Source organism: Eublepharis macularius, chromosome 15, assembly GCF_028583425.1.
Source record: "Eublepharis macularius isolate TG4126 chromosome 15, MPM_Emac_v1.0, whole genome shotgun sequence".
Classification (NCBI taxonomy): domain Eukaryota; kingdom Metazoa; phylum Chordata; class Lepidosauria; order Squamata; family Eublepharidae; genus Eublepharis; species Eublepharis macularius.
The window spans coordinates 58,195,339-58,219,145 of NC_072804.1; the positions used below are offsets into that span (position 1 = coordinate 58,195,339).

Below are 23,807 nucleotides of genomic sequence, written 5' to 3' on the forward strand. Positions count from 1 at the left end.
CCCCTTTCCTGCCTTGGCTGCATTAGGCACCTGTAAATAAAATAGCAGGTTACTTTCCCCAAGTTTCCAGGGAAGAAACATTTCCTGAGATGGTGGGGAGAAACACGCTGGAAAAGGATCCAGAGGGGTTAGCCGTGTGAGTCTGTGGTAGCAAAATCAAAAAGAGTCCAGTAGCACCTTTAAGACTAACCAATTTTATTATAGCATAAGCTTTCGAGAATCAAGTTCTCTTCATCAGAGAAATGTTTACATTTCCAAGCAAAGGAATGTTTTGATTGCATTCTGCCTTCTTGTGATTTATGCTCCCCTCCTTCCCTCTCTTTCCCCCTCCTCTTCTGTATCTGCCCAGTTTTGATCAGGCATCTGACGAAGAGAACTTGATTCTCGAAAGCTTATGCTATAATAAAATTGGTTAGTCTTAAAGGTGCTACTGGACTCTTTTTGATTTTGCTGGAAAAGGAAGGAGTGAGCCATACTTCAGGGATGTCCCGAGCAGCTGCCCTGGGTAGGATGGTGGCGGTGGGGGTGGGGGAGAGGATCTAGGCACTCCACTTGGGTTTGTGGCTTTTACAGAGGGGCCAAACCCACCCTGTCCCTTCTTGCTGAATGCCCAACGTGACAACCCAGGGCCTATTCTACCACTCCCCCTGGCATATGTTCGCAGGCTCCCAGGCAGTGGGTTGGCATGGAACGGGCAGCTGAGCCACGGTCCCAAGCCAAGCGCTGAATGCTTTAGCGTAGCTGGCAAGCGTGCTTGAGTGAGGGCCCGGATCGACGGGAATGCGTTCAGGGCACAAGCCTTTAATGCAAGAGGATCGATAAAGCAGCCGGCGCTGGGAGGTCCTGCTTCGCTTCGGATTGCTGGCTTGAGGACAGTAAGAGCGGGAAGTGGCTGCAGGTCTGTGGAGGGCTCGGCCCCCGACACCCTGCTAGGGTTGAGAGAACGCCCTTCTAGGTGTGGGCTAGCGGGGGGAGCCCTCCTGTGGCCCCCCCTCCTCATCGCAGCCCCCCCCCCATATGTGAGAGCCCCTGGCTTTAGGACCTTTCCCAAGAGAGGCAGGGCTACTGGGAACCAAAGGGAGTGGGAGTTTGGTGACCAGAATAAGTCACAGATGTTTGGGTGTAGCTGACTTGGGTGGGTGGGATCTTTCCCCCTTCCTTGTGAAGTGTTTTGGGCTACAAAAGTGCTAGAGGAAATATGAGGGGGGCGGAGAAAAGCAAGCAGCCAGCGCCACTGAGCAGCTGCCTGGGGTTAACCTGCTGCAAAAAGCCAGGTGGGTCTCAGCAGCAGCCCAAGCGGAACTGCATTCCAGCTCCAGGGTGGGCAGGGGTGGAGGCAGGGCCAGGACTCCGGCTCCGTCCCTGTCTGTACCCAGTCCAGAGGGGTGCTACACCTGCTCTGGCTGCCGAGATCCCACCCAGCACTCCCCACCCACCCCAAGCACTCCAGGTGTTAGGGGAAAGACTTCCTTCGAAGGCCGAAGCTCTCGAGAGGCCCGCCTCTCTCCTCATGCTCCACTCTGCCCTGTGGGGCAGGCCCCTCCGCAGGCACGCACGTTCTGTCTGCCAGAGCCCCGAAGTGCCTGGGGAGCTCAGCTGCGCTGCCAGCTGGCCCCACGCACGTGGTCCAGGGGCTCTCCTCTTGCCGGTGCCGGCAGGCCTCTCTGCTCCTGCTCCCCACCCCCCACCCCCGGCACTGCAGGCCAGCCGTGGCGGGTGGCAGCGACGTTCCCACCAGACGGCCAGATGCTGCTGCCGTCTAAGCACTTCCGTCTGAAAGGCCTCTCAAAGGCTGGGAGGGGCTTGGAATAGCGGTCTGGGAGGGGCTTCCGCAGGCCTGTCAGGTGCTGGGGTCCCCGGTCTCAACAGGAGGGAGCGCGCGCGCGCACCCCGGCAGCCCCCCCCCCCCGGCTTTAGCAGCTCTCAGGCAGTGAGAGGCAAGTACGGGAAGTCTTGAGCCACGGGCGAGAAACGCTCCGCTGTGAAGGCCAGGCGTGGGTCTCGCCAGAGCCGGAGGTGCTCTGGGGCTGGGGGGCTTCCAGGCCCTGCCCGCCCCCTTACCCAGGCAGCACAAAGCACGCGCCCCTCCTCCCCGCTTTGTCCCAGCTGTCCCCTGCCGCGTCCCGGCCTCGCCGGCCCAGAATGGCCCTCTGCCTCGAAGCAGGGCGGGCGGGGAGGGCGGCAGGGGACAGGCGCCGGGGGCACGTTTGTCCCAGAAGCCGTCCGACCTCCTTTGCCTTTGCAGCTTGCCCCAGCCAGGCGAGGGCCCACCCTGGGGCAGCCGCCTGCCAAGCGCCGTCCCTGCTGGTGCCGTCCCACCCTCAGCAGCTGGGCCTAATCTACGTGGTCCTTTCCGGGAAAAGGAACCGCCGCGCTCCCCGCCGCGAGGAGGCGCGGAAGAGCGGGGCCAGGCGACGGCTTTCGCAACCGCCCCGACGAGGCGGGAAGGCCTCCCTGCGTCCTGCTCTGCGGGCTACGGCCCCTCGCGTGGCTGCTGCAGAGAGAGCCCCCACCGGGGATCGCGACCGGGGCAGGGGAGGGGGAAGCGGCGTCAGCGGGCCCTGCCCAGGGCTGCAGCCCCGGCCAGGCGTGGGGGGGGGGGTTGATTTTCACAACTGCGGGGAATCGCCCCTTCCTCTCCTTCCACCCTGGGGTGGAACCAGCCGCAGTGGGAACACACCGTGGGGGTCCAGACCACAAAATGAAAATGGCGGCGGCGGCGGGGGGGGAGCGTGTATTCCCACCCCAGGCCATGCTCAGAAGAGCCACACTGGATTTGTTTATTGAAGTACGTGGGGGGGGGATCGCGCCCCGCCCCGCGCTCTCCTTCTGGCGGCCAAGATTTGTCGTCTTCAAGGCAGATCCATTATCGGGCCCTTCGAAGAGATCAGGAATCGCGGCGGCGGCGGCGGCGGCGGCGTGCAAAGGAGCGCCGCCCCCCCCCTCCGGCGGGTCCCTGAAGCCCCCTCCCTCTAGGAGCGAGGAGGGTTCGGACGTGGCATGGTGAGTCGCTGCCTGAGCATGCCGAGGGTTGGGCTCAGGTCCACCGGGCTTCTGGTCTGCCTCTAAATGCAAAGAATGCCCGGGAAGAAAAGTCTGCCCGGGTTCTCCAGCAGCTATGCAAGCGCAGCTCTGAGCGTGTGCAGAGGGCCTTTCTTCGCCCCCCCCCCGCTCCGGGCCGGTCAGGGGGGCTAAGCCCCCGAGCGGGCCGGATTCGCAGCGCCGCAGACGGGGCCGAGGGAAGAGGCATTTGCATAATCTGGCCTAGATTTGCATCTGCTGAGAAGCGGGCCAATGGCGCGTCGGGACGGGGCGAGTTTTGTAAATACCAGCGGGCGGGGCGGGGCGGGCCAGGCGCCCACGCAGGGGCGACGCGCCATCTTCGTGAGCCGAGAGCCAATGGGGCGCGCGGAGCCGGGCCGGGGGCGGCGCCGAGCGGGCGGAGGGGCCGGGCCAGGCGGGGCGGGCGCCCTCTGCATATTCACCAGCCGGGGCGGGGCCGGGGCGGGCCAGCTGGCGGCGGCCGGGGGAGAGGCGCGTGCGTGCGAGCGAGCGAGGCTGGAACCGAGTCCGGGCGGAGGAGGCGGCCGAGGGGCGCCGCCGCCGCCGCCGCCTGGGTGGGGGTCTCGGGGAGGGCGGCGCGCATCGCAGCGCAGCGCAGCATCCGGCTGGGTCGGGCGCTCCCGGTGGATGTCGAGCCGGGAGGAGGCGTCGCCCGAGCCGGAGCCCCGCTGCACCCGGGTAAGGGGACGCGCCCAGCCCGGGCCGGGCGGGGGGCAGCGGAGTGGTGGGGGCTGCAGGCGGGGGAAGCCCGGCGGAGATCCGCTGGCGCCAACGGCGAAGGACGCAGCCGGCCCGGCCCCGTCGCTGCGCCCCAACAAAAGCCTCTCCCTCGCGGTCCTGCCGGAGCGCCGGCGGAGCGCGGCGCCTGCCTGCCGGGGGAGGACGTGCCGCGCGCGCCGCTGCCGGGGCCAGGCCTCGGGCGGCGGTCCCGGTGCCTCGAGCGGGCAGGGGCGACGGGCTCGAAGGGCGCCAAGGCCCGGCGGCGCGCCGGCTCTCGGCGTCCCTCCGACGCGGGTCCGGGGAGGGCCGAGCGAGGCGCGGGGCGTCGGGAAGTTTCTCGCGAGGAGCGCGGAGCGGCTCCTTCCCCGCCGGGCCGGGCGCCCTCCCGCTGCCCGCCTCGCTCCTCTCGCCTGGCGCGCCCGGCGCTGCGCTGCGCGGGGCTCCCTGGCGGGAGGAGCGGCGCCACGGGCTGCAGCCGGGCGGGTCGGGCCTGGCCTCGGGGCGCGCTTGGCCTCTCCCGCCGCCCTCGACGTCCGGGCCCGGGGCGAGCAGAGGCCTCCCTGGCGGGGGACGCGGCCGGCATCCTCTGCCTTTGTTTCGCGGGCTGGCCGGGGAGGCGTCGGGGGCGGCGCTGCAGAGGGCTGGCCTCCGCCGCGGGCCTCTCGGGGCTTCTCTGAAGCCGAGCCCCCTGCGAGGAGCGGAAAGGAGCGCGGGCCTCTGCCCGCCCAGGTTTGTGGGGAAAGCTGCCTGGAGAGCGCTGCGGCGGCCGCTGCTGCTGCCCCAGGGATGGCCAGCCGCTCCTTCCCTTTGCAGCGGGTTGGGGAGAAAGCACTCGGCACATGCTCAGGGGCGCCCTGTTCTTGCCTGGCTTCTGCTGCTCAACTCCAGGGGCTTCCGGGGGCTGCCCCGGCTTGCCCCCCCCAGGGCTCCTGGACTGTTGCTGGCCCTGCTGCTGTCCCAGCCCCAGTCTTGCAGGGCTGGGGTGGGCCTCGGGAGATGGCACCCGCCCTCCTGTGTGTGTGGATGGGCAGGGCTGCCCTCTCAGGACCCCAGGAAGGGATCTCCATACCCCCAGCGTTTCCCTCTGAGCTGTGCAGAGGGTCCGGAGTGGGGCGCCTTCTTGCCCTCCCACTTCCAGCCAGCCTCTGACCGCTGGGAGCTGCCTGGACAGGGCTCCGGTGTGAAAGGAGACTCCTAGTGGTGTCTGTGTCTGCTTGATGGACGGGGAATGCACTGCTCTGCTTATGCCCAGAAGAACTTTCTTCACTGGCCCCTGTGCAAGGCATCAGCCGTATGCTCTGGCTGCCCGCCAGGCCTGACCATTGTGCTGTGCGGTCGGGGCCAGGAAGGGCAGCTGAGCTCCCTGCCCACACTCCAGCCTAGCCAACAGGAGGCTGGGAAGTGGGCCGCAGTGATTGCGTGCCCGGGAACAAATCCCGGTTGGCTCTGGAGAGGCAGCTCACAGTGGCTGCTTCAGCAGAAGAGCTCTTAGTGCCTTCCTGTTATGGGGCTGAGGAGACCTCTTGGGCTCTCGCCTGGGAAAGGAGTGCCTTTGATTGGGTTCGATCATAGAGGGGAAGGAAGATCGGGTCTCTCCCCATTCTGATTTTTCCTGGAATTGGAGCTGTTGCATTTTGGATGGAACGGGCAAAGGAGTGGAGCATCAGGTTGATTGACAATATGCGGAATCATCTATTATGTGATCTTTTTTCCAAAGAACTGATCTGGCCCAGATCTCAACCTTCTGAGGTGGATCACTCTTGAGGTGGAGCGAGACCAGCAGTGGCGTTACAAGGCTGCTGGTGGACCGGGAACTGTATTCTCTCCCCCAGTATGGGGGCAGTGGGGCAAGATTGCATCCTGGAGGCGGGTGGGGGGGCAGATCAATGCCTGAGAAGATCCGGGGGGCTCCTTCTCCAAACTCTGTCCCTAGGTCAAAGGTTGGCACTGTGTACAGATGTGTGGGCATTCTCTGGCATCTGGTGCTGGCTGCTGTCAGAGGCAGGATGCAGAGATGGATGGACCACCAGCATCTCCCCCGATGCCCGTCCTCAGGGAAGATGGTGACTCTCCAGAAGGGACTCGGCAAGGCTCCCGCACGTTTTGTGAAGCTTGGGCTGAAGTAACTCCCAGGCAAGAGCCCCTGCCTCCGCCCAGACCTCCCTCGGGAGAACCACGGCTTACACGATCCAAGTGTGGGTGCTGTGCTAGCACACACACCCCTGTGCATCAGGCAGTTGTAAGTGAGCCTGTGGGGAGTATCTTGTCTTGCACTGAAGGTCAGCTGGGCAGCCTGAGTGCAGAGGCCCGGAATTGGTGCTGAGGGCCCAGCCAGGGCCAGCTTCCAGCCTTCTGTGCTGGAAGAAAAGGGGTGCCCAGTTGAGAGGGACTATCGTTGGTGGGTGCTCTGTTGCTTTGTGGCTCTGGAAGAGGATCTCTGGTCCTGGGAGAGGTGTTTCCATTGTCCCGGGGGCTTGCAGGTCAGCCAGCTTGACTCAGCTCCCAGCACTTGGCCCACGTTGTGGTTACTCTGTGTGGCTCTGGGGCTTGGAGGATGGTGAGGAAGAAATGGGCAGCTTTCCAAGTCTCTGTGGGTGGCAGCCTTCTGTTTGTCTTCCGCTCCTTGGCAATTGATCTTGATATTGGAGGAGTGGGAAGAGACACTCCCTTGGGTACACTGGGAAACACCTGGCAACCTGGCGGCAGAGTGGGCGAGGGGGAGGGAGAAGCAGTGCCCAAAGATGAGACGGGTGGGTTTGGGGCCTGTGCTAGAAGGCAGTTGTGGTGCCAGCTCCTTCTGAGGCAGGCAGTGAGCTTCCTCTGAGCAGGAAGATGGTGGGGGCAGCTGGGGTCACAGCACTGCAGGAAGGGCAGCAGGTGGAGATTATAGGCTTCTCCCCCAGGCAGTCCAGCTGTCCTCTTCTTGGGGAGGGAGGCCGATTTGCAGAACTCTGGGCCCAGATCTGGGCCGAGCAGCCGGGAGCTAGACGTGGGCTCCCACCCCACCTTCCCTGACAAGTGGTGGGGTCAGAAGACACTGCTGCTGGACCACTAAACGCCCCATAAAGAAGGGAGTCGCTGGACCTGCTTTTGTGAAGAAAGCGCGTAGCTAGTTGATGGAGAAGAAAGCGCAACACAGTTGAGGCGGACCTGAAAAGTGGACCTGGAGGGAGATCGTGGGTGTGGTTTTTCTGGGGGGGGGGGGTCTTTGTCTTTGGGTTTCTTTGACTATGGCTGTCACCTTTATTCTGTTCTTAAATTTGGTTCTGAAGTTCTTTTTTCTGTGGGAGAAAACTACACTGGAAACTGTTCTTCCTCTGGGTGTGTTTGGCGAACCTCCAGGGGCTCTGACCTCCTCGGAGTCCCTCTCCCCCCTTCCCAGTGTTTACATCTCTTGCCAAGTGGGTTGGGGGTCCTATGAGCTGACACTGGGATGGCTGTCAAGTCTTCCAGTGTCCAGTCGTGGGGCACACCCTTAAATGGAGAGCAGCGGCCTGGCCTTTCCATATGCCCCCTTTCTTCCTGGAGATGGGGTCTCAGATGTTTGCCTGGCACGCTGCTGTGGGTTTGGTCCCATGCCAGTGTGGTTCTTATTTACGTGGACCCCAAGGACAAGAGGAGCTTTTAGGGGGCACCTTCACCCTGGGCTTTGGCCCCTTTCAAAGGCCCCTGAAGAAGGGAAGAGGGTGGGCATGCATGGAGTGCCTGTCTTGGCTGCACAGAGAAAAGCCCCTGGAGTTGATGGCGCAATCCCACCCATCTCCTGTTGAGTGCAGCAGAGAGGGGCTCCTGTATTTGGATGAGTCTTGACCAACCCTGAGAATTCTCCGTCACCTGGACTGGCAGAGTCCACTTCTCATAAAAGCCAGGGGTGTGCACGTAATGTGTGAATCAAGTTGTCTCGGAGGCAGGATTGTGGGCCGGCACCTTGAAGAGCCCCCTCTGGCCTTCTGAGTACAAGACCTATCTCCTCCCCACAACAAACACACATCCAGTTGCTGGGTTGGAGTTAATAACAACAACAACAACAACATTGGATTTATATACTGCCCTTCAGGACAACTTAATGCCCGCTCGGAGCAGTTTACAAAGTGTGTTATTATCCTCACGACAATCACCCTGTGGGGCTGAGAGAGCGCTGAGAAGCTGTGACTGGCCCAAGGTCGCCCAGCTGGCTTCAAGCCGAGGAGGAGTGGGGAATCCAACCCGGCTCTTCTGATTAGGGTCCTGCCACTCTTAACCACGACACCAACTGAGAACATGTTTGGGCACGTGAGGGCGTCGTGTCTCTGGCTGGGCCTCCCTTTTTTTCAGGGGCGGGGGCAGCAGGACCCCCAGCTCCGCTGAGTGTCTGAGAAGGGCTGCCATCTGCCAGACCACACTCTGCAGAGCCCCCAGTGATGGGGGGGCAGGGGGGGAGCTGGATTCTCCGTCTGGCAGCAGCTGAGGAAACAGTTCCCTCGGGTCAAATGTTTGTCCAACCCCAGGACAGCTGGTGTATTGGAACCGGGCTGGGCCAGGGGAAGATGGGGGGGGGGAGTCAGGACACACAGCTGTTGGCAGCTCTCCTCCCACCATTCCATAGCAGCTGTCCCCCTACCCCACATGGGGGGCTGCCATATTATCCTTTTGTTCCCACCAGCTCTGGTGCAATGGTTGCAAAGGAACCTTGACGGGCGAAAAGCTGGCTGTCTTCAGACCAGCTCTCCATCGTCTTAGAAATCTGCTCCAGCTCCATTCTCTCTCCCCCCCCCCCAGTATACTCAAGAGGGGTCAAGGTCCCTGGGGTTGGAGCAGGGTGGGGCAAAACTTGTGTGGCGCCTGGGCCCCTTTTGTGTGTGTCTGCAGTGTGCCAGGGAGGTGGGAAGGGGCTTTGTGACCATTGTGTGGGACACATACTCAGCACAAAGGCACCCCTGAGTTGTCATCTGTGCTGGCAGTTTGCTATGGGGCAGACTTAAGGGCCAGGCCATCTGTAAGATGGGCACATGATGGGGGGGGCAGACTGCATGTGGGCCTTGCTGTTGGGGTGGGGGTGGGGGGCTCTGCCAGCTTCCCTCCAATGGATGAAGGACTCAGTGTTTTCAGTTACAGCTTGGAGTAGAAATGAATTGGGCCAGTTTGTCTGAGGCGGAAGGAGAGCTTTTTGCAGGAACCCTGGGCTGCCTTTCAAAGGCTTTGCCTGCCTGCTGCCGGTGCCTGCCCAGGTGGCCACTCGCATCTCTTTTTTAAAAAAATTTAAATTGAAAATCAAATTTAGATGCAAACACTTTAACAACCAAGTAAACATGAATTCGTATTGATACAATGGATACAAAACGTAACCCAACCTATGTACATAAGATCTGATACATTTATATGCTTATATATTTATATACAGACATAGTTTGCTATATTTTATATGCTGTAAATTTTCTCTCTTAAAAGCGGAGAGACTTTTCCCTATACTACTTAGATCTCTTGTCTTTTGCTATTAAATTTCGATATCTATGTAAGCCTGAAATTACGGTAGTTTTATTGATTGTGAATTATTGCTGAACAGGTGATCGAAAAAAGGATGCCACTTTTCTAGGAAGTTTGACAGCTTAGAATAATTTGTGGATTGTTGTGTTTTCCCCGTTATGTTCTTCATTATGAGGTGTTCCCATATCTTGGCAAACCCCTGTATGCTTAGGGGAGGGGTGGGTGGGTCGCCACTTGCATCTCTTGTTGAACCTCCAGTGTGTTTGGGGGTGGGGGGGAGGTGATGACAGAACCAGAAGACGACGGCCCAGAAGGAGTGGGTCCATTTTGGCGCTCTGCGGGCCATCCAAGGAGGATGCCCGGGGCACCTTTTCCCCGTGACTTTGCAGAATCCTGGGTGAAGTGATTGGCTTGCAGTATGCCCTGCCCCATCGAGAGGGCTTCAGCATGAGCCGGGGAAGGGGAAGGGGCGCTGGGGTCTCCTGTTGGACTGAGCCTTGCCACACGGCTGAGCTCCAAAGGACACCCCCAAGGAGGCTAAGGGGCCGCCTGGGGTGCTGGCGTGCTGGGGGCAAGAGGTGATTGTAGGAGCTGCCCCTGCCCTGGCTCATCTTCAGCCTACAGTCTCCTCTCTTCCTCCATTTAACTCCTGTTCTACAGCAGCTGCACTGGCTACCGGTGGAGATCCGTGTTGGACTCAAGGTTTTGGTCTTAACCGATAAATCTCTTAGCGCACTGGGACTAGCATATCTGCAGGACCCCGCCCACATCGTTTGTGCCCTGCAGGGTGCTCCCATCAGCCGATAAACAACTGCTGGTGGTCCCTGGCCCCAGGGAGGCTCGCCTGGCCTCGACCGGAGCCAAGGCCTTTTTCGGTCCTGGCACCAGCCTGGTGGAACTCTCTGTCTGATGAGACCAGGGCCCGGTGGGATTTGTTATCTTTCCGCCAGGCTTTCAAGACAGAGATGTTCCGCTAGGCATATGACTGAGGTGGGGCTATGGGTGAGCTTTCTTGCTGGTCTCCTGTTGTAACCCCCGCCCCCCCCCCCCCACACACACACACGGTTTTTCCACTGGACCACTGCCGTTCTTTTCACCTTCCATCCCGTGGGGCTGGGTAATATGGGCCACTGTCTAGAGTTGCTCTGTTACTGAATTGTATGTTTATTTATGGTTTTAATGTAAATTCTAATACTGATGTTTATCCACTATGAGCCTGTTCGTGGGGAGAGTGGACTATGAGACCAATAAACCCAATCTAGTCCAGGAGCTCAGGGGGAGAGCTTGGTAATTCTTCACCTGCCAATTCTGGCCTCACGATAGCCTGGCAAGAAGGACAGGGTGAGGGGGGCTCCTGGCCAAAGAGTGTCCCGGGAGCCATGGAGGAGGTCCAAACGGAGCCTTCCCCTGCCCTGCTCCGGTGCTGTCCCTAAAGCCACACACAGTTGTGCCTGTGCCCAGCTGGCGTGAGGGGTTGCTTCACCAGCATCTGCTAACGGCAGGAAGACCCCTGCTTCTGCATGCCTGTTCTGCCACCGGTCTGTGGTGCCCTCTAGGAGACACAGTGCCTGTCATCCCCAGCAAAGGCTGTGAGAAATGGAGGGTGAAGTCAGTGTTCCATACTCATGCAATACATGGCTAGAGCCTGGAGTGAGCAAAGTGCGGTCGAGGTGGTGGCAGCAGGAGGGGGCAGCATTGTGCCCAGCATGCCAACGAGGCCCAGGCATTGTGGCCCATGGCTGGCTGTGGAGTGGGAAGGGGAGGTATGAGGAGGGCCAGCCACCAGCACCTGGGTGCCAGTCGACATCCTTCCAGGACTAAGCAGAAACCCAAACATGGCAATGGGGCGTGAGGGAGGGGCTGGGCAAGGAGTGTTGACCTACTTGTGCGCTGTGTTGCATTCACCAAGGGAGAGCTTAATCCTGGCCAGGGACCCTGGCGGATGATGCCAGAGGAAGGTGAAGAGTGCTTCTGAGTATATGCAGAGTGCCTGCCTGTCCCCTCTGTTGAGGGCTTGGAGGAGGCTTCTGGGCCAGATAGCCTGGCTCAGCCTGTGCAACTGCTTCCTGGCGGAGGTGCCTGTATATTTTGTTTATTTTAGACTGAGATGCCCCAGTTAAATCAGAGAGGGTGAGACTAAAGCTGGGGGCGGGGGACTGAAGAGGGTGAAAATAACCCTTCTCCCCTACACTGGCACAGCTCTGATCTCGGCAGTAGGAAGCTTGCTTGAGATGCAGCAGCAGAGGAAGGAAGGGGGCATGGTGGGGGGGGGGACCAAGCACGCCCTCGCCTTTCTGCAAGCAGGACCCAGCTCGGGCTTGCGTTGCTGCTTGTTTCCAGTTTTGGGATGCAGGTGATTCATGCTCCCCGAAACGTGCTTGGCGGAGAGGTGGCGCTCCTCGCTGGTCGTTGGTGACAACCAAACCCCCAAATGCTTTTGCCTCTCTTGGAGCTGCGTCCCGAGGCAGAGAGACCTTCGGTCCAGAGGTTTGCCCAGCCGGGCCCACTTTCTTCCAAGAGACTCCCTGGGATCATTGGCTCCTGCCTTGGGGCCTGTGCCTCTTGCCAGCGCTGCCCACTCTGCCCCTTCCCATCCACAGGCCCACGGGGAGTCAGCAATGAACAAGCTGCGCCAGAGCCTGAGACGCAAGAAGCCGGCATACGTCCCAGAGGCAAGTCGCCCACACCAGTGGCAGGCGGATGAAGAGGCTGTGCGCAAGGGGTGCTGCAGCTTCCCGGTGCGGGTGAGTACCACTGGGTGCAGGCACATTGCTGGGCCATGCAGCACGGGCGCTGCCCCAAGGCGAGGCGTGCTGCCAGCTGCCTCCAACGATCCCCTCCTCTCCATTGCAGTTTTCCACCTTCAAAACTGGAAGGGAGATTGGCCTGCTCTGCCTTCCCTTCAGACCCCTGCGGCCTGCTGTAGCCTGGAGGGCTGAGGGGAGTGCCTCTGAAAATGTGCAAAATGCACTTCCCTTGCCTGAGCAGCCTTTTGGGAGGGAGGCGGGCTTGAGTGGCAGGCTCTTGGGAGTGGGGCTGCAGCTGCCAGTACGAGTGCCTGGGACGAAGAGTGGAGACTTGTGCTAACACCCCTTTCTCTCCCCCCCCCCCGCCCAGTATCTGGGGCATGCTGAAGTGGAGGAGTCCCGAGGCATGCACGTTTGTGAAGAAGCTGTGAAGAAGCTGAAAGCGGTGAGTGTGGGTGTGGAGGGGCCACCTGCTGTTGGGCAGGTCATTCATGGGGGGGGGCACATTTGGCATGCCCCTGGGACACGCTGTGGTGAGGCTCTGATGGGCCACTGAGAGGTCAGCTAGCTGCCTCACAGCCACCCCAGAAAGTGCTGCAGAAGTTCTTGGTGATGCTGCTGTTGTTGTTGTTGTTACTACTACTACTAGAAACAAAGCCAGTTGTGCAAATAAATACAATGGGCTCTAGAAAGCTAGGGCTGGGGAGGGCTGAGAGGCAGGAGGGGTCTGGGGAGGATTGGCAGGTAGAGGGGCAAGGGGGGGTCTGAGGAGGGCTGAGACGCAGGGGAGCGATGCGCCTGTAGCCCTGTGAACCCCCCTGGAGCCAGGGCACAACACATCCCGGCTCCACTGAGAGTGCTGTGGTGCGGCTCCAGTGGGGCTGAGAGGGTGCTGGGCGCCTCGCCTCCGCCACGTCGCCCCAGCCCCACCGAGAGCAGTGCGGCGCTGCTCCGGTGGGGCTGAGAGGGCGCTGGGCGCTTCACCACATCGCCCGGGCTCCACCGGGGCTTGCAGGCGCATCACTTTTCCTGTGCCGCCCTCCCCCTCCAGCTGGGCTATGTAGCCCGGCTGCAGAGGGCCGGGTAGACTCGCCGGGCCATCCACCACCAGTGGCGCCCTCCAAAGGCGGTGTTCCACAGTGCACTTTTATCCTGGTGCGCCCACACAGGCGTACCAGGATCAATGGACATCGCCGGAAAGACGCTAAGGGAATTATATAGTAGGATGACAACAACAGTAACAACATTCAATTTATACACAGCCCTGCAGGACAACTTAACACCCTCTCAGAGTAGTTTACAAAGTGGGTTGTTATTACCCTCAGAATGATCACTCTGAGAGGTGGGTGGGGCTGAGAGGGCTCTGACAGAGCTGTGACTAGCCCAAGGTCACCCAGCTGGCTTCAAGCGGAGGAGTGGGGAATCAAACCCGGCTCTCCAGATTAGAGTCCCACACCCTTAACCACTACACCAAACTGAACCTCCCTTTTGGCAGCTCCCCCCCCCACATGTAAAAGATTTTCAGGCCGTGTGACTTGCAGTTAATCTGAGACTTCTGGCCTTGGTGTGTGTGCCAGCGGGTGGAATTTCTCGTTCTCGTTTTGACCACTTTCCCAGGTGGGGAAGGAAGAGCCTGTGATGTGGACGGGGCAGGGGGGGTGGTCATCACTTTTGTGGCTTCGGCAGTGTGGTTAATTCAAGAGTGCTGCTCCCCTGCGACGGGCCTGAATCAGCCCTTTTGGTCACAGGCACTTCCCGGAGGGCCTCCTGGGGGGGGGGGCTGCCTGTTCTAGAGCGGGGGTGGGGGCCTTGCCCCTCAGCAGCACCCCCAGGCAGAGTCAAAAGCTGGGCCGGAAGTGACGTTGCAGGAGGCAGACAAGGGAAGGGAGGGGCTGGGCTGCCGGCCTGTTTCCAGGGCTGGTTTCCTCTCCCATCTGCCTCCACACCTTTGCCCCCTCCTCTCTCTGGCTCTCTTTCTTCCTCCCACCCCCCTCACCTTTGTTTGCCCCAGAAGTTCCAGGCTGTCTTCCTGCCACCTGACAGGGAGCCTGTTGTAGCTCTCAAACTAATGTTCTTGTATTGAATGTGTGCTCTGCCAGGTTTCTCTAATTCACACCTTGTGTGTTTAGATGTGCACCTCTAAAGGGTCATGTGTGGATCTGCCTCAAGCGAGGGAGACATGCAGGCAGGCAGGCAGTGCCATATGGCTGAATGCTTGTCCTGGCAACAGGCTGGAAAAATGGGCCCCGCTCCGCCATGTGCCTCTGAATCCAGGGACAGGAGTGGCCAAGCAGATTGATGTGCAAACCTGAACTGGGGGGTTGGGAGGTCCCCCCTCCCGGTCCAACAAGCTTGCAAAGACTGAGGGGTCTGCAGTCAGCCTGCAGGGATCCTGTTGGGAGGCTGGCTCAAGGAGCTGCCAAGCAGTGCAGCCTGGGTACAGGGAGAGCCACACCCCACGTGCCGACTGCCCAGACCCCCTCAGTTGGAGCTTCAGGTCGCCCCCCATCACACACTGCCCTGTTGTTGTCCCTACAGAGTGGCCGCAAGTCTGTGAAATCTGTGCTGTGGGTCTCGGCAGACGGGCTGCGTGTTGTCGATGACAAGACCAAGGTAAGGAACGGAAATGACTGGAGGGGGGTGAGGAACGCCGCCTTTCGAGCCAGCAGGCCTTGAAACTTGCCTTCGACCCCCAGGCCCTTTTGGCCTTCCAGCATAGGAGGGAGAAAAGGGAAATGGTTGCAGTCCATTGGGAGGGAGAGCGTGCTCAGAGCATGTGCAGAGTGCCTTTGCCCTTGTTTCTACACTTGCTTTAGCTGCCTCCCTCTGTTGTGGTCTCCCCCCACCCCAGGATCTCATCGTTGACCAGACAATTGAGAAAGTCTCGTTCTGTGCACCGGATCGTAATTTTGACAAGGCCTTTTCTTACATCTGCCGGGACGGCACTACTCGCCGCTGGATATGCCACTGCTTCCTGGCGCTGAAAGATTCGGTGAGTGGCGCTGGGAGCACAACGCAGGCCCCTCCCTGGTGCATGGGATGTTGGGTTGAGGGGGCTAAAACCCTGTCCGCCTTGGGGGAAACCACGCTCTGCCTTCGCCTGTACCTTCAGCTCTCACGGGCAGAGCGCCACCTGGCCGTTCCCTCCGTGTGCATCGAGAGCCGGTGTGGACCCAAAAGGGCACGGCAGCCTAAACTCATTTGTCTGATGTAGCCTCCTTTTCAATGCGTGTTTTTATTTGAGTGGAAAAGTTCTCTGAGTGCAGCCAGAAATCTTCTGTGGGACTCTGAGAGCCTCCTTTGGCTAGTAGACAAACTCGTGGCTTAACCCAGCTGTGCTGTGACCACCTGCCTGTGTCCTCTGCCCCTCTAGGGTGAGCGCTTGAGCCATGCTGTGGGCTGCGCCTTTGCCGCTTGTCTGGAGCGCAAGCAGAAGCGTGAGAAAGAGTGTGGCGTGACCGCTTCTTTCGATGCCACTCGCACCAGCTTTGCACGGGAGGGCTCCTTCCGCTTGCCGGGCCCCCCTGGCCCCCCCACCACACGTTCCTCAGGAGCACGGCCCCCACAGGACAGGAAGAAAGGTAGCGCACCCCCCCCACACACACACACAACTTGGAGCAGGGTTCTGTCCAATCGTCCCTCTTGTGATTCTTGCAGCTTGCAAATGTTCCCCTCCCCCCCCCTCTCAAGAATCCCATTGAGGAAGGAGGCGAGTTGCTGTTCTGGCCCCTGGATTCTGGCCGGTGTGTGCGTACGCGTGCCTGCGTGGGCATTTTCTGAGTGGCTTATAAATGTCCAGATAAAGAAAACATGACAGATGGTGGGAGAGCAGCGGCCATGCTGTGAAGAAAGGCTCGAACCCAGAGCTTGAAATCCATGCTTGGTTTGTTCTCGATCTGGGGGCAGCGAGGGGGGCTCAGAGCCCTATGGTGGAAGGGACTTGAGCGCTGGGGTGGCCTGAGGAAGGGAGATGGGGGCTGCTGTTTCTCTGTGCAACTGGAGTTTCTGCCTTCCTCTTGCAGCCGAAGCTGCCGTGGTACCCGTGGCCCCTTCCCCGGCTCCCGCCCAGCCGGACAGTGCCTCTCCACCCCAAGGGGCCACATCGCCAGAGGAGAAGGCTGAGGTGGGGGCCCCCCATGTCATCCCCCGCCGACATGCCCCCCTGGAGCAGCTGGTGCGCCAGGGCTCTTTCCGCGGCTTCCCCACCCTGAGCCAGAAGAATTCGCCCTTTAAGAGGCAGCTCTCCTTGCGGCTGAGTGATCTCCCGTCCACACTGCAGCGCAAAGCGCACACGGGGGATGCGGGTGAGACTGCTGGGGGGGGCAGGTGAAGGGTTTGGGGACTTGGGCCCTTCCGAGCACATGCTGTTGCTGGCTGGGTCTCCGATTGGAGAGTCTTACTGAAAGCCAGAAGCCTTGGTAGTGGGAGGGGGCACAGAGGAAGGTCTGCCCCTCTTTCCCGAGAAGGAAGCTGGCCACTCACCATCGGTGTCTGCTTGATGTGTGGCTATTCTTGGAACCACCAGCTGGCAAGTGGAATGGGAGGGGCAGGAGGTCAGCCAGGCCAGCACTGAGGGAGCTGCCCGCTCCAGAGAGTGGCTTCCGACCTGCCAGGCCCCAGGCGGTGAACTTCAGGGCACCTGAGCGGGACAGTTGCCTTAGCATGAGCCAGACCCCACTGGGCACGCTTCAGCCCATCTTGTGCTCGGGGGTCTTGTGTGCCTCCCCCCACGGGATCCTTCAGCTGGAGTTGCCGGGAGTGAGCCTGGACCCTTCCGCGTGCCCAGCAGATGCTCTGCGCCAAGCAGTGGCCCTCCTCTGCTTCAGGGTCTCGTTCATTCAGAGGCCGAGTTGGCAGCACTCGCTGGTACGTGCAGAGGAACATGCAGGGCCCCCACGGGAAGGTGTGAAGCCCTTTTTCAGGGATCCGCTTCATCTTCTTGCTTGTCCTTACGCTTTTCACAACCTTTTAAAAAGCAGGTTCTAAATAACTGAGTAAATGAGACCAGTTCAGAGAGGGAGGGGGCAGAAAACCAGCTTGGATGGGGTGGCTCTGCCCCTGCTGCCTCACAGGGTGGGAAGGGGAGCCCCCCACGCCCTGTCCCACCCCCTCCCATCTGCTGACCCTGCCCTTCCTTTCCACTTCTTCCCCCTCCCCCAGTGTTGGAGCTCGTCTCAGCTGCCATTGGGGACTCGGAGGGCAGCGGTGCCCTCGGTGACCAGCTCGACACGCCCTTCACCCAGCCGAGCGGGGAGCCCCCCTGTGCTGCAGCTGCCAGTGGCTCCACAGGCCACGCCCCTTCCCTGATGTCTGTAGACGGCGCAAGCACAGGTACGGCCAGCCACGGCGTTCCCACTCTTGGCAGCGGGGCCTGTCGAAGCCCGCGGCCGTGGACCAAGCAAGCCCCCCACCCGTGTCCTACGATGGTTGGCTCGCATCATGGTGTGGGGCTCCTCTTCCTCTCTGCAGGTCTCACCATGTGGCCCGACTCCGCTGCGGGAGCCCCCCCGAGCCCCCCGTTCCAGCCTGGGCACAAGCGGACTCCGTCAGAGGCAGAACGTTGGCTGGAGGAGGTTGCCCAGACTGCCAAGGCCCAGCAGCAGGTGGCCGTGGCCGTGGCGGCGATGCCCCCTCCATTCCCTCCATTCCCTCCGGGCTACGATGCACCCACCCCACCCGTGGGGTGTGTGTTCGTGCCGCCTCATGTGCCACCAGCTTTTGTGCCCGTGGGCCCAGCCTACCCACCCGCTGTGCCCCTCGCTGCCATGCCCAGCGTGCCGGTGGTGGGCATCACCCCCTCCCAGATGGTGGCCCATGTCTTCTGCTCTGCTGCGCAGACCCCTGCCACCAACTTGGGGGCCAAGGCCAGCCCTTTCCCTCAGAATCTGCTGGGGCCAGTTCAGCCTAAACCCAATGGGACAGCCTGGCCCCCAGAGCGGAGCCAGCCGGCAGCACCAGCCCCACGGCAGGAGCCATCTGACCCTTTCGAAGCCCAGTGGGCAGCGCTGGAGAGCAAGGCCCCCACCACTGCCCCCAACCCCTTCTCTGGCGACCAGCAGAAGACCTTTGAGATTGAACTGTGACCCCCCCTCCTCTCCAGGGACTGGACAATGTAGACCCCTCCCACGTCCCTCATGGAACCTCCCGTGGCCGGATCTTGCCGCTGGCATTGAGGCCCAGCTGAACCGTTGCCCCTGCTCTGTGACCCTCCTGTGACCAGATCTCCAGAGCAGGCACTCCCCTCTCCCCACCAGAGAGCCTACATTTGAGGGTCCCTGTGAGCAAGAAGATGCTGGGGCGGGGGCGGGGGGGGAGCAGGCAGAACATTTGGGGACTGGTTGCACTGGTGGGTAGGGGCAGGCTTCATGGGCTGGATGTGCTTTAGGGCATTGTCCCAGGAGGGTTCTGGTGTTGCAACTGGTAAAATGTCCCCCTCAACTGGGGAGGGGGGCACTCTAGTGGGCAGCAGTCAGTATATTTCTCCATAGGGATGAGAACAGGACAGAGCAGACAGAATGGAGAACTGGGCCTCGCTGGGCCTCCGCTCTAGAATTCTTGTGGGGGTGGGCATTTGAGACGGGGGGGGGTGAGTCCAGCTGGTCTGGTGCCCCATTCGCCTGAGACCTCCCTCTTGCAGCTGTGCTTCCCTCTTTGTGTGGGTTTCATGTGGTACCAGAGAGACTCCTTCTGTCGCAGACATTTCGGGTTTTTTCTGTTTGTGGGTTCCCTCCAATTTAAAGCTGAAATCGAGCTCCCACCTCCTCAATCGCTGAATCAGTGTCTCTAGGACAGCCCCGCCTCTTCTCCCTTCTGTCATCTCAGCACCACCCCAGGAGCACCCCGGAGTGCCCTAGTCCCTCTACCAGGGAGGGAGCGCGCTGCTCTGCCTAGATCAGAACGTGGCTTGGGAACTTGTGGGTGGGAATGGGGCGACACCCTAGCAGGAGGCAGCCTGGGAGGGCAGCGGGGCAGGACTGCTGGACCCCCTGCAGGAGCAGAAGGCGCTCCAGCCGTGGGACCAGCTACTCCAGGCCCTTTGCCCCTCCCTCCTCCAGGGACGGGCTCCTCTTTCCAAACCATGTCTTGGGGAGGGGGAGGGCAAAAGCTAGGGTGGCTGCAACTTGAGGACAAAGAATTCTCAAACAGAGGGTTCAATTCAACATTGCCAGGAAGAAAAACGTTCTTGTAATTTCATCAGTACCGACATTCCCAGTTGTGAGTGCAGCTGAATTTAGGGACTGGGAATGCAATCTCCCCATATGTAAATAATTTGGAATAAATTTAAATGTGTTTGGGTCAGATTTTAGAAACACATTTGACAGTATCAAAATAAGATTGCACCAGTATTTGAAACTAGTGCAGAATCTGGACTTGTGTTTTGGCCCATGGGGGGTGGGAGGAAGGAAAAGGACTTGCAAGGGATAGCAGTTGGGAGGGGGGAGTGGTGGCCTGTGCCCAGATGCCCTGGCTGCATAATGTCGAGAGGGGAGGCTGTGATTGCCTGTCCCACCCCAAGTGCCCGGATACTGAAAAAGGAGGGGATAATATTTTCTATCTTATTTCCAAATGTTTTGTATCAAAGATTCCTGCATATTTGTATTATAACAAATAAAGCCCGTAATATAAGAGTTCACATTTTGAGGTTGGTTCTGGTTTCTATGGGGAGGGGTTGGAACTGTGATTTCTCTGGGAAAATAAAACCAGAATAAGGAACGCCAGATTGTTCTTAAGAATCTTCCACCTGCGGCCCAGTCTCTTCTCTGCCCCAGCAGCCCAAATGTCGGAACTGCCTCCACCCCCCCCCCCCCGCTCCTGCAGCCCTCGGAAGGGAAGGCCTAACCCCGGCGGAGCAGGGTGCACGTGGAGGAGAAGGGCGTGTGCGCAGGCGCACCCAGATCTCCCCGAGGCGGGGGTGGGAGCCCCGCCGCGGGGGCCGGCAGGAGCAGCGGGCCAGCCTCCGTTCCGCCCCCCAAGGCGATGAACTGGGCGGCTGCTCTCCTCTCGCTGCCGCTCCGGCCTGGGGGTTGGGGGGGTCAAAGGGCGTGCCGAGCCGTGGAGGGAAAGGCGGCTGCACGCCTTCAGGACCCCTCTCCCCCGCCCATGTCGCAGAGCCGCCTCTGGGCCAAGAAAGGCCCTCCGAGGGAACCCCCGTCGGACCCGGACGCCGCCCCCCTAGACGCTGCCTAGTCTGCCCCGAGATGGGCGGCGGCGGGGGGGGGGGGGTCTTCTCTGCAAAGAGAGAAAGAACCTGTCCCCGCGAAAGGGGCCGGGCCGGGCCTTTTTGCTCCAGGCAGTTGGGGCAGCAAAGCCCCCAGGTACCCGCTGCGTCTCCAGGCGCCGCCTGCAAGTCTCCGGGAATCTCCCGAGCCCAGATGGGAAGGGGTCGAGGCTGGTCCAGCGGCTGCGAAGAAACAAGCCGGGGGCGGCGGCGCCCCGCCCCTCTCCAGCCCTCGGGGCGCTCTCGGTCCCAGTGCAGGGAGCTGGCCCGCGGGGCGGGGAGCTCGGACGCCTGGGTCTCTGGGGGTCCTCGCGCGGGCCCCCCATAGCCCGGCCTCGGCCTCTGCGGAGCGGAGGGAACTCGGCAAGGGGTTTGCAGTCCCGGCCGGGAGGCTCGCGGCCCGCGCCACGCAGGAGTCGGCTCTGGCTGGCCTTGGGGCTTCGACGGCAGGCCGTCGGGGGTGCCCGGTCGCCGTCCTGCCCGCAGGGGAGACCCGGGCAGGGGCGTCCGGCCGCCCCGAGACCGCTGCCAAGGACCCGCGAAGGGCCGTTTGGGCTGCTCTGCGCGGGGCGGGGCACTCTGCACGTGCTCGGGAGCACCCTGTCCCGGCGCCGAGGGAGAGCTCGGGGCCGCCCCCCACCCCAGTCTAGCAACCCCGCCCAGCCGGGGCAGCTGCCTTGGGCACGGCCCTCGCGCCCCGCCTGCTGCCCTGCTGAACGGCCAGGCCCCGGACGGGCGCTGCGGGCGGCCTGGGCGGCTCTCCTTGCAAGGCGGTCTGTGCAAGGCGATCGCCCCCCCCCCTCCATTTTCCCCTATCCCACACCCTGCCGGCCCCTCTCCGTTCGGAGGCAGGCCTCGCAGCTGTCAAACGCACGGCCCTCTGGGAGTTGTAGTCCCCTTTTGGCAGTTGCCTGGCATCCGCCCCAGGTTTTAAAGAGCTTGCAAGGGAAGGGGTTGCAATAATGCAAAAAAAAGGGGGGGGGACGCTTCTGTAAATCCCAGGGACTACATTCCCCATGGTGCACCGGGGCTCAAAGGAGCTAGTCTGTGATTGGCCCCCCCTCCCTGCAGGCTGCTGGAGAATGAATAAAATTGTACAGTATATTCTGATGTGAGAGGTAAAAAAAAGAAAGAAAAGAAAGAAAAAGGGGAAAATTCTCAGCTTCCCCATCCAGCCCAGGCAGGCAGAGGGAGATTCACACCGTATCAAAATGGCCACAGCTGTGCACAAGCCTATCAAATGGTGAGTGCCCCACATCTGGGGGGGGGGTGGGATGCTCCCCCCAATAAGCATGAGGGAAACGGCGGGAAGGGAGGGGAGGACGAGGGGGATTCATGCATTTTCTTCTCCCTCCCCCCCTGCATTGTTGATTTTGCATGGCTGGAGAGGGGCTCACGCGGTTTGGCATCTGGTTCTTGCCAAGGGGGGAGGGGAAGGGGTTGCAAGAGGCGGCGGCGGCGGCGAGGGGCGAAGAGGCTGGGATCTAGTTTTATTGCAGCCAGCAGGGGTGGGGGTCTCGCGGCCATGGGTGTTGACGATACCAGTGTGTGTGTGTGTGTGTGCCCCCCAAGCACCTGGCACTGAGGGATGTGTGTGCTGGGCAGCGGTGGCTGGTGCGCAGCTGCCCGGGCATGTGTGCATGCGTGTGCTTGCATGTTAAATGTGCGGAACACTGACACCTCTCCTGTCTAGGTGTGTTCACAGGTGTGCGCGCAAAGAGCCTGGCACCCTGCACGGGGGGGGGGGGGTGGTCCACGCATGACTTCAGAAGGAAACAGGTGCCCCCATGGATGTTTTGTGGGGGGGGGGAGACTGCAATTTTTATTTTTATTTATTCATCAGAGTGAATGGAACATTTTGCACAATCACAAGGTAGAACAGCTGAGATGGGGATGAATGGTCCTCTCTTCCTCTCCCCCCAGGCTCCCACTGGACTGAGAGGGCAGCTGGGCAGCAGACAGGCTAACCCCTGGAGGGGCGGGAGGGGCCTTCCCCTTCCACGTGCCACCATTTTTGTGTTTTCTAGTTTCTAAAACAGAGACTACATCTGGCACATGGCAGCTGGCTTGGCAGACTGGGCCCCCTCTCCGCTGTTCAGTGGCTGTCTTGGGTGCTCAGTGGGCAAGAGGCCTTCTGCACATGGCCAGAGGCACCCTCCTTGTGACTGCCACCCTCAAGCCTAGCCTGACCACTACTTTGGGCCTGGCACGGCCTAGGCATAGGCCCCTGCCAATCCCCTGGCCAGGCAAGAAGCCAAGCACTCAAGTGGCCTGCCTTTCCTGCTGACTTGACCCCACCGGAGCCTGCAACTTATTTTGTGGCAGGCTGGCTCCATGTCTCTCCACTTGCCCCCCAGCACTCCCCCACTGCTGTATCCCCTCCCCCTCTTTGCAGCAAATGGGTTTTACTCTTAGATTTAAAAATTTTGCAGTCCCTCAGCTGTGCTGCTGATTATTTGGGGGAGGACTACCTTGGTATTGCCCATCTCACAATCATGGTGCAAGAGCCTTTGGGAGGGTTTGTGACTGGCCTTCCAACTTCTAGAATGATAGGAGAGGCAGGAAAGGGTTCTGTCTCCACTTTTCCCTGCCTTTAGCATGCCTCTCCCCCCCCCCCAGATGCCTTTTCTCCAAAGGGTAAATCACGCCTTCTTTTGCTTTTCCTCCTAGGAAAGGTGATCCAGCCCCTTCATCACCTCTTCTGTACTTTTTCCAGCTCTGCAATAACTTTGCTGACATACAAAATAAACAAGAGTCCAATTCAGCTTTCATGAGCTCCCTTCATTACTCTAGTTGATCTGATGAAGTGAGCTCTCTGCCTGGCAAAAGCATCTGTCGGGGAGGGGGTGTAGTCATGAAGGTGCTCCTGGCTGCTGTTTTATTTTGCTGCTGCAGGCTAAGAGGGCTACCCATCCGGAATCTGTTTGACATATGGCAACCAGAACTACCCATAGTATTCCAAATGCAGGTGCCTCATAGTGGGGCATGACAAGGTTGGCCGCTTTCGCCTCTGTCCTTTCCTAGCAACCCCCAGCGCTGGGCTGGCCTTTTCCACTGCTGCCACAGACCGAGTCAATGTTTTCATCAAGATTTCTACCACTTCCCTTTCAACTGAACTTTCAACCAGTTCAGACCCCATCAGCATATCTTTAAAATTAACCTTGATGGTTACCAGCATTGAACTTCACTGGCCACGTTGTTGCCCACTCATCCAATCACCAGAGACCCTCCTGGAGCTCTTCCCAGCCAGCCTTGGTTTTCACTATCCTGAATTATATTCAGAGGAGTTGGCCGTGTTAGTCTGTAGTTGCAAAATAGTAAAGAGTCCAGTAGCATCTTTAAGACTAACCAACTTTATTGCAGCATAAGTTTTTGAGAACCACAGCTCTCTTTGTCAGCTGCAACTGTCAGGCTGCATCTGACGAAGAGAGCTGTGGTTATGCTACAATAAAATTGGTTAGTCTTAAAGGTGCTACTGGACTCTTTACTATTCTGGATTATGTGTCATCTGCAAACTTGGACACTACGCTGCTCACCTCCAATTGCAACTCATTTATGAACAAAGGAAAGAGCACTGCCTCAATGCCGACCCTTTG

The 23,807-nt window shown here is 60.1% G+C and overlaps 1 protein-coding gene across 3 annotated transcripts; it reads left to right on the forward strand.

The window, feature by feature from the left end:
• The first annotated feature begins 2,935 nt into the window (after window positions 1-2,935).
• Window positions 2,936-19,626, forward strand: NUMBL (NUMB like endocytic adaptor protein). 3 transcript variants are annotated; one of them, XM_054999557.1, is made up of 9 exons: window positions 2,936-3,003; window positions 11,847-11,990; window positions 12,364-12,438; window positions 14,532-14,606; window positions 14,845-14,985; window positions 15,367-15,574; window positions 16,016-16,297; window positions 17,154-17,324; window positions 17,463-19,626. In XM_054999557.1, exons 1-9 carry the CDS (start codon window positions 3,001-3,003, stop codon window positions 18,074-18,076), a joined length of 1,713 nt encoding a protein of 570 aa, XP_054855532.1. In that variant the 5' UTR covers window positions 2,936-3,000; the 3' UTR covers window positions 18,077-19,626. The 3 variants fall into 3 exon arrangements, with proteins under 3 accessions (XP_054855532.1, XP_054855531.1, XP_054855530.1); XM_054999556.1 differs by lacking the exon at window positions 2,936-3,003 and adding an exon at window positions 3,565-3,741; XM_054999555.1 differs by lacking the exon at window positions 2,936-3,003 and having other exon boundaries at window positions 10,987-11,990.
• Window positions 19,627-23,807: the final 4,181 nt, after the last annotated feature.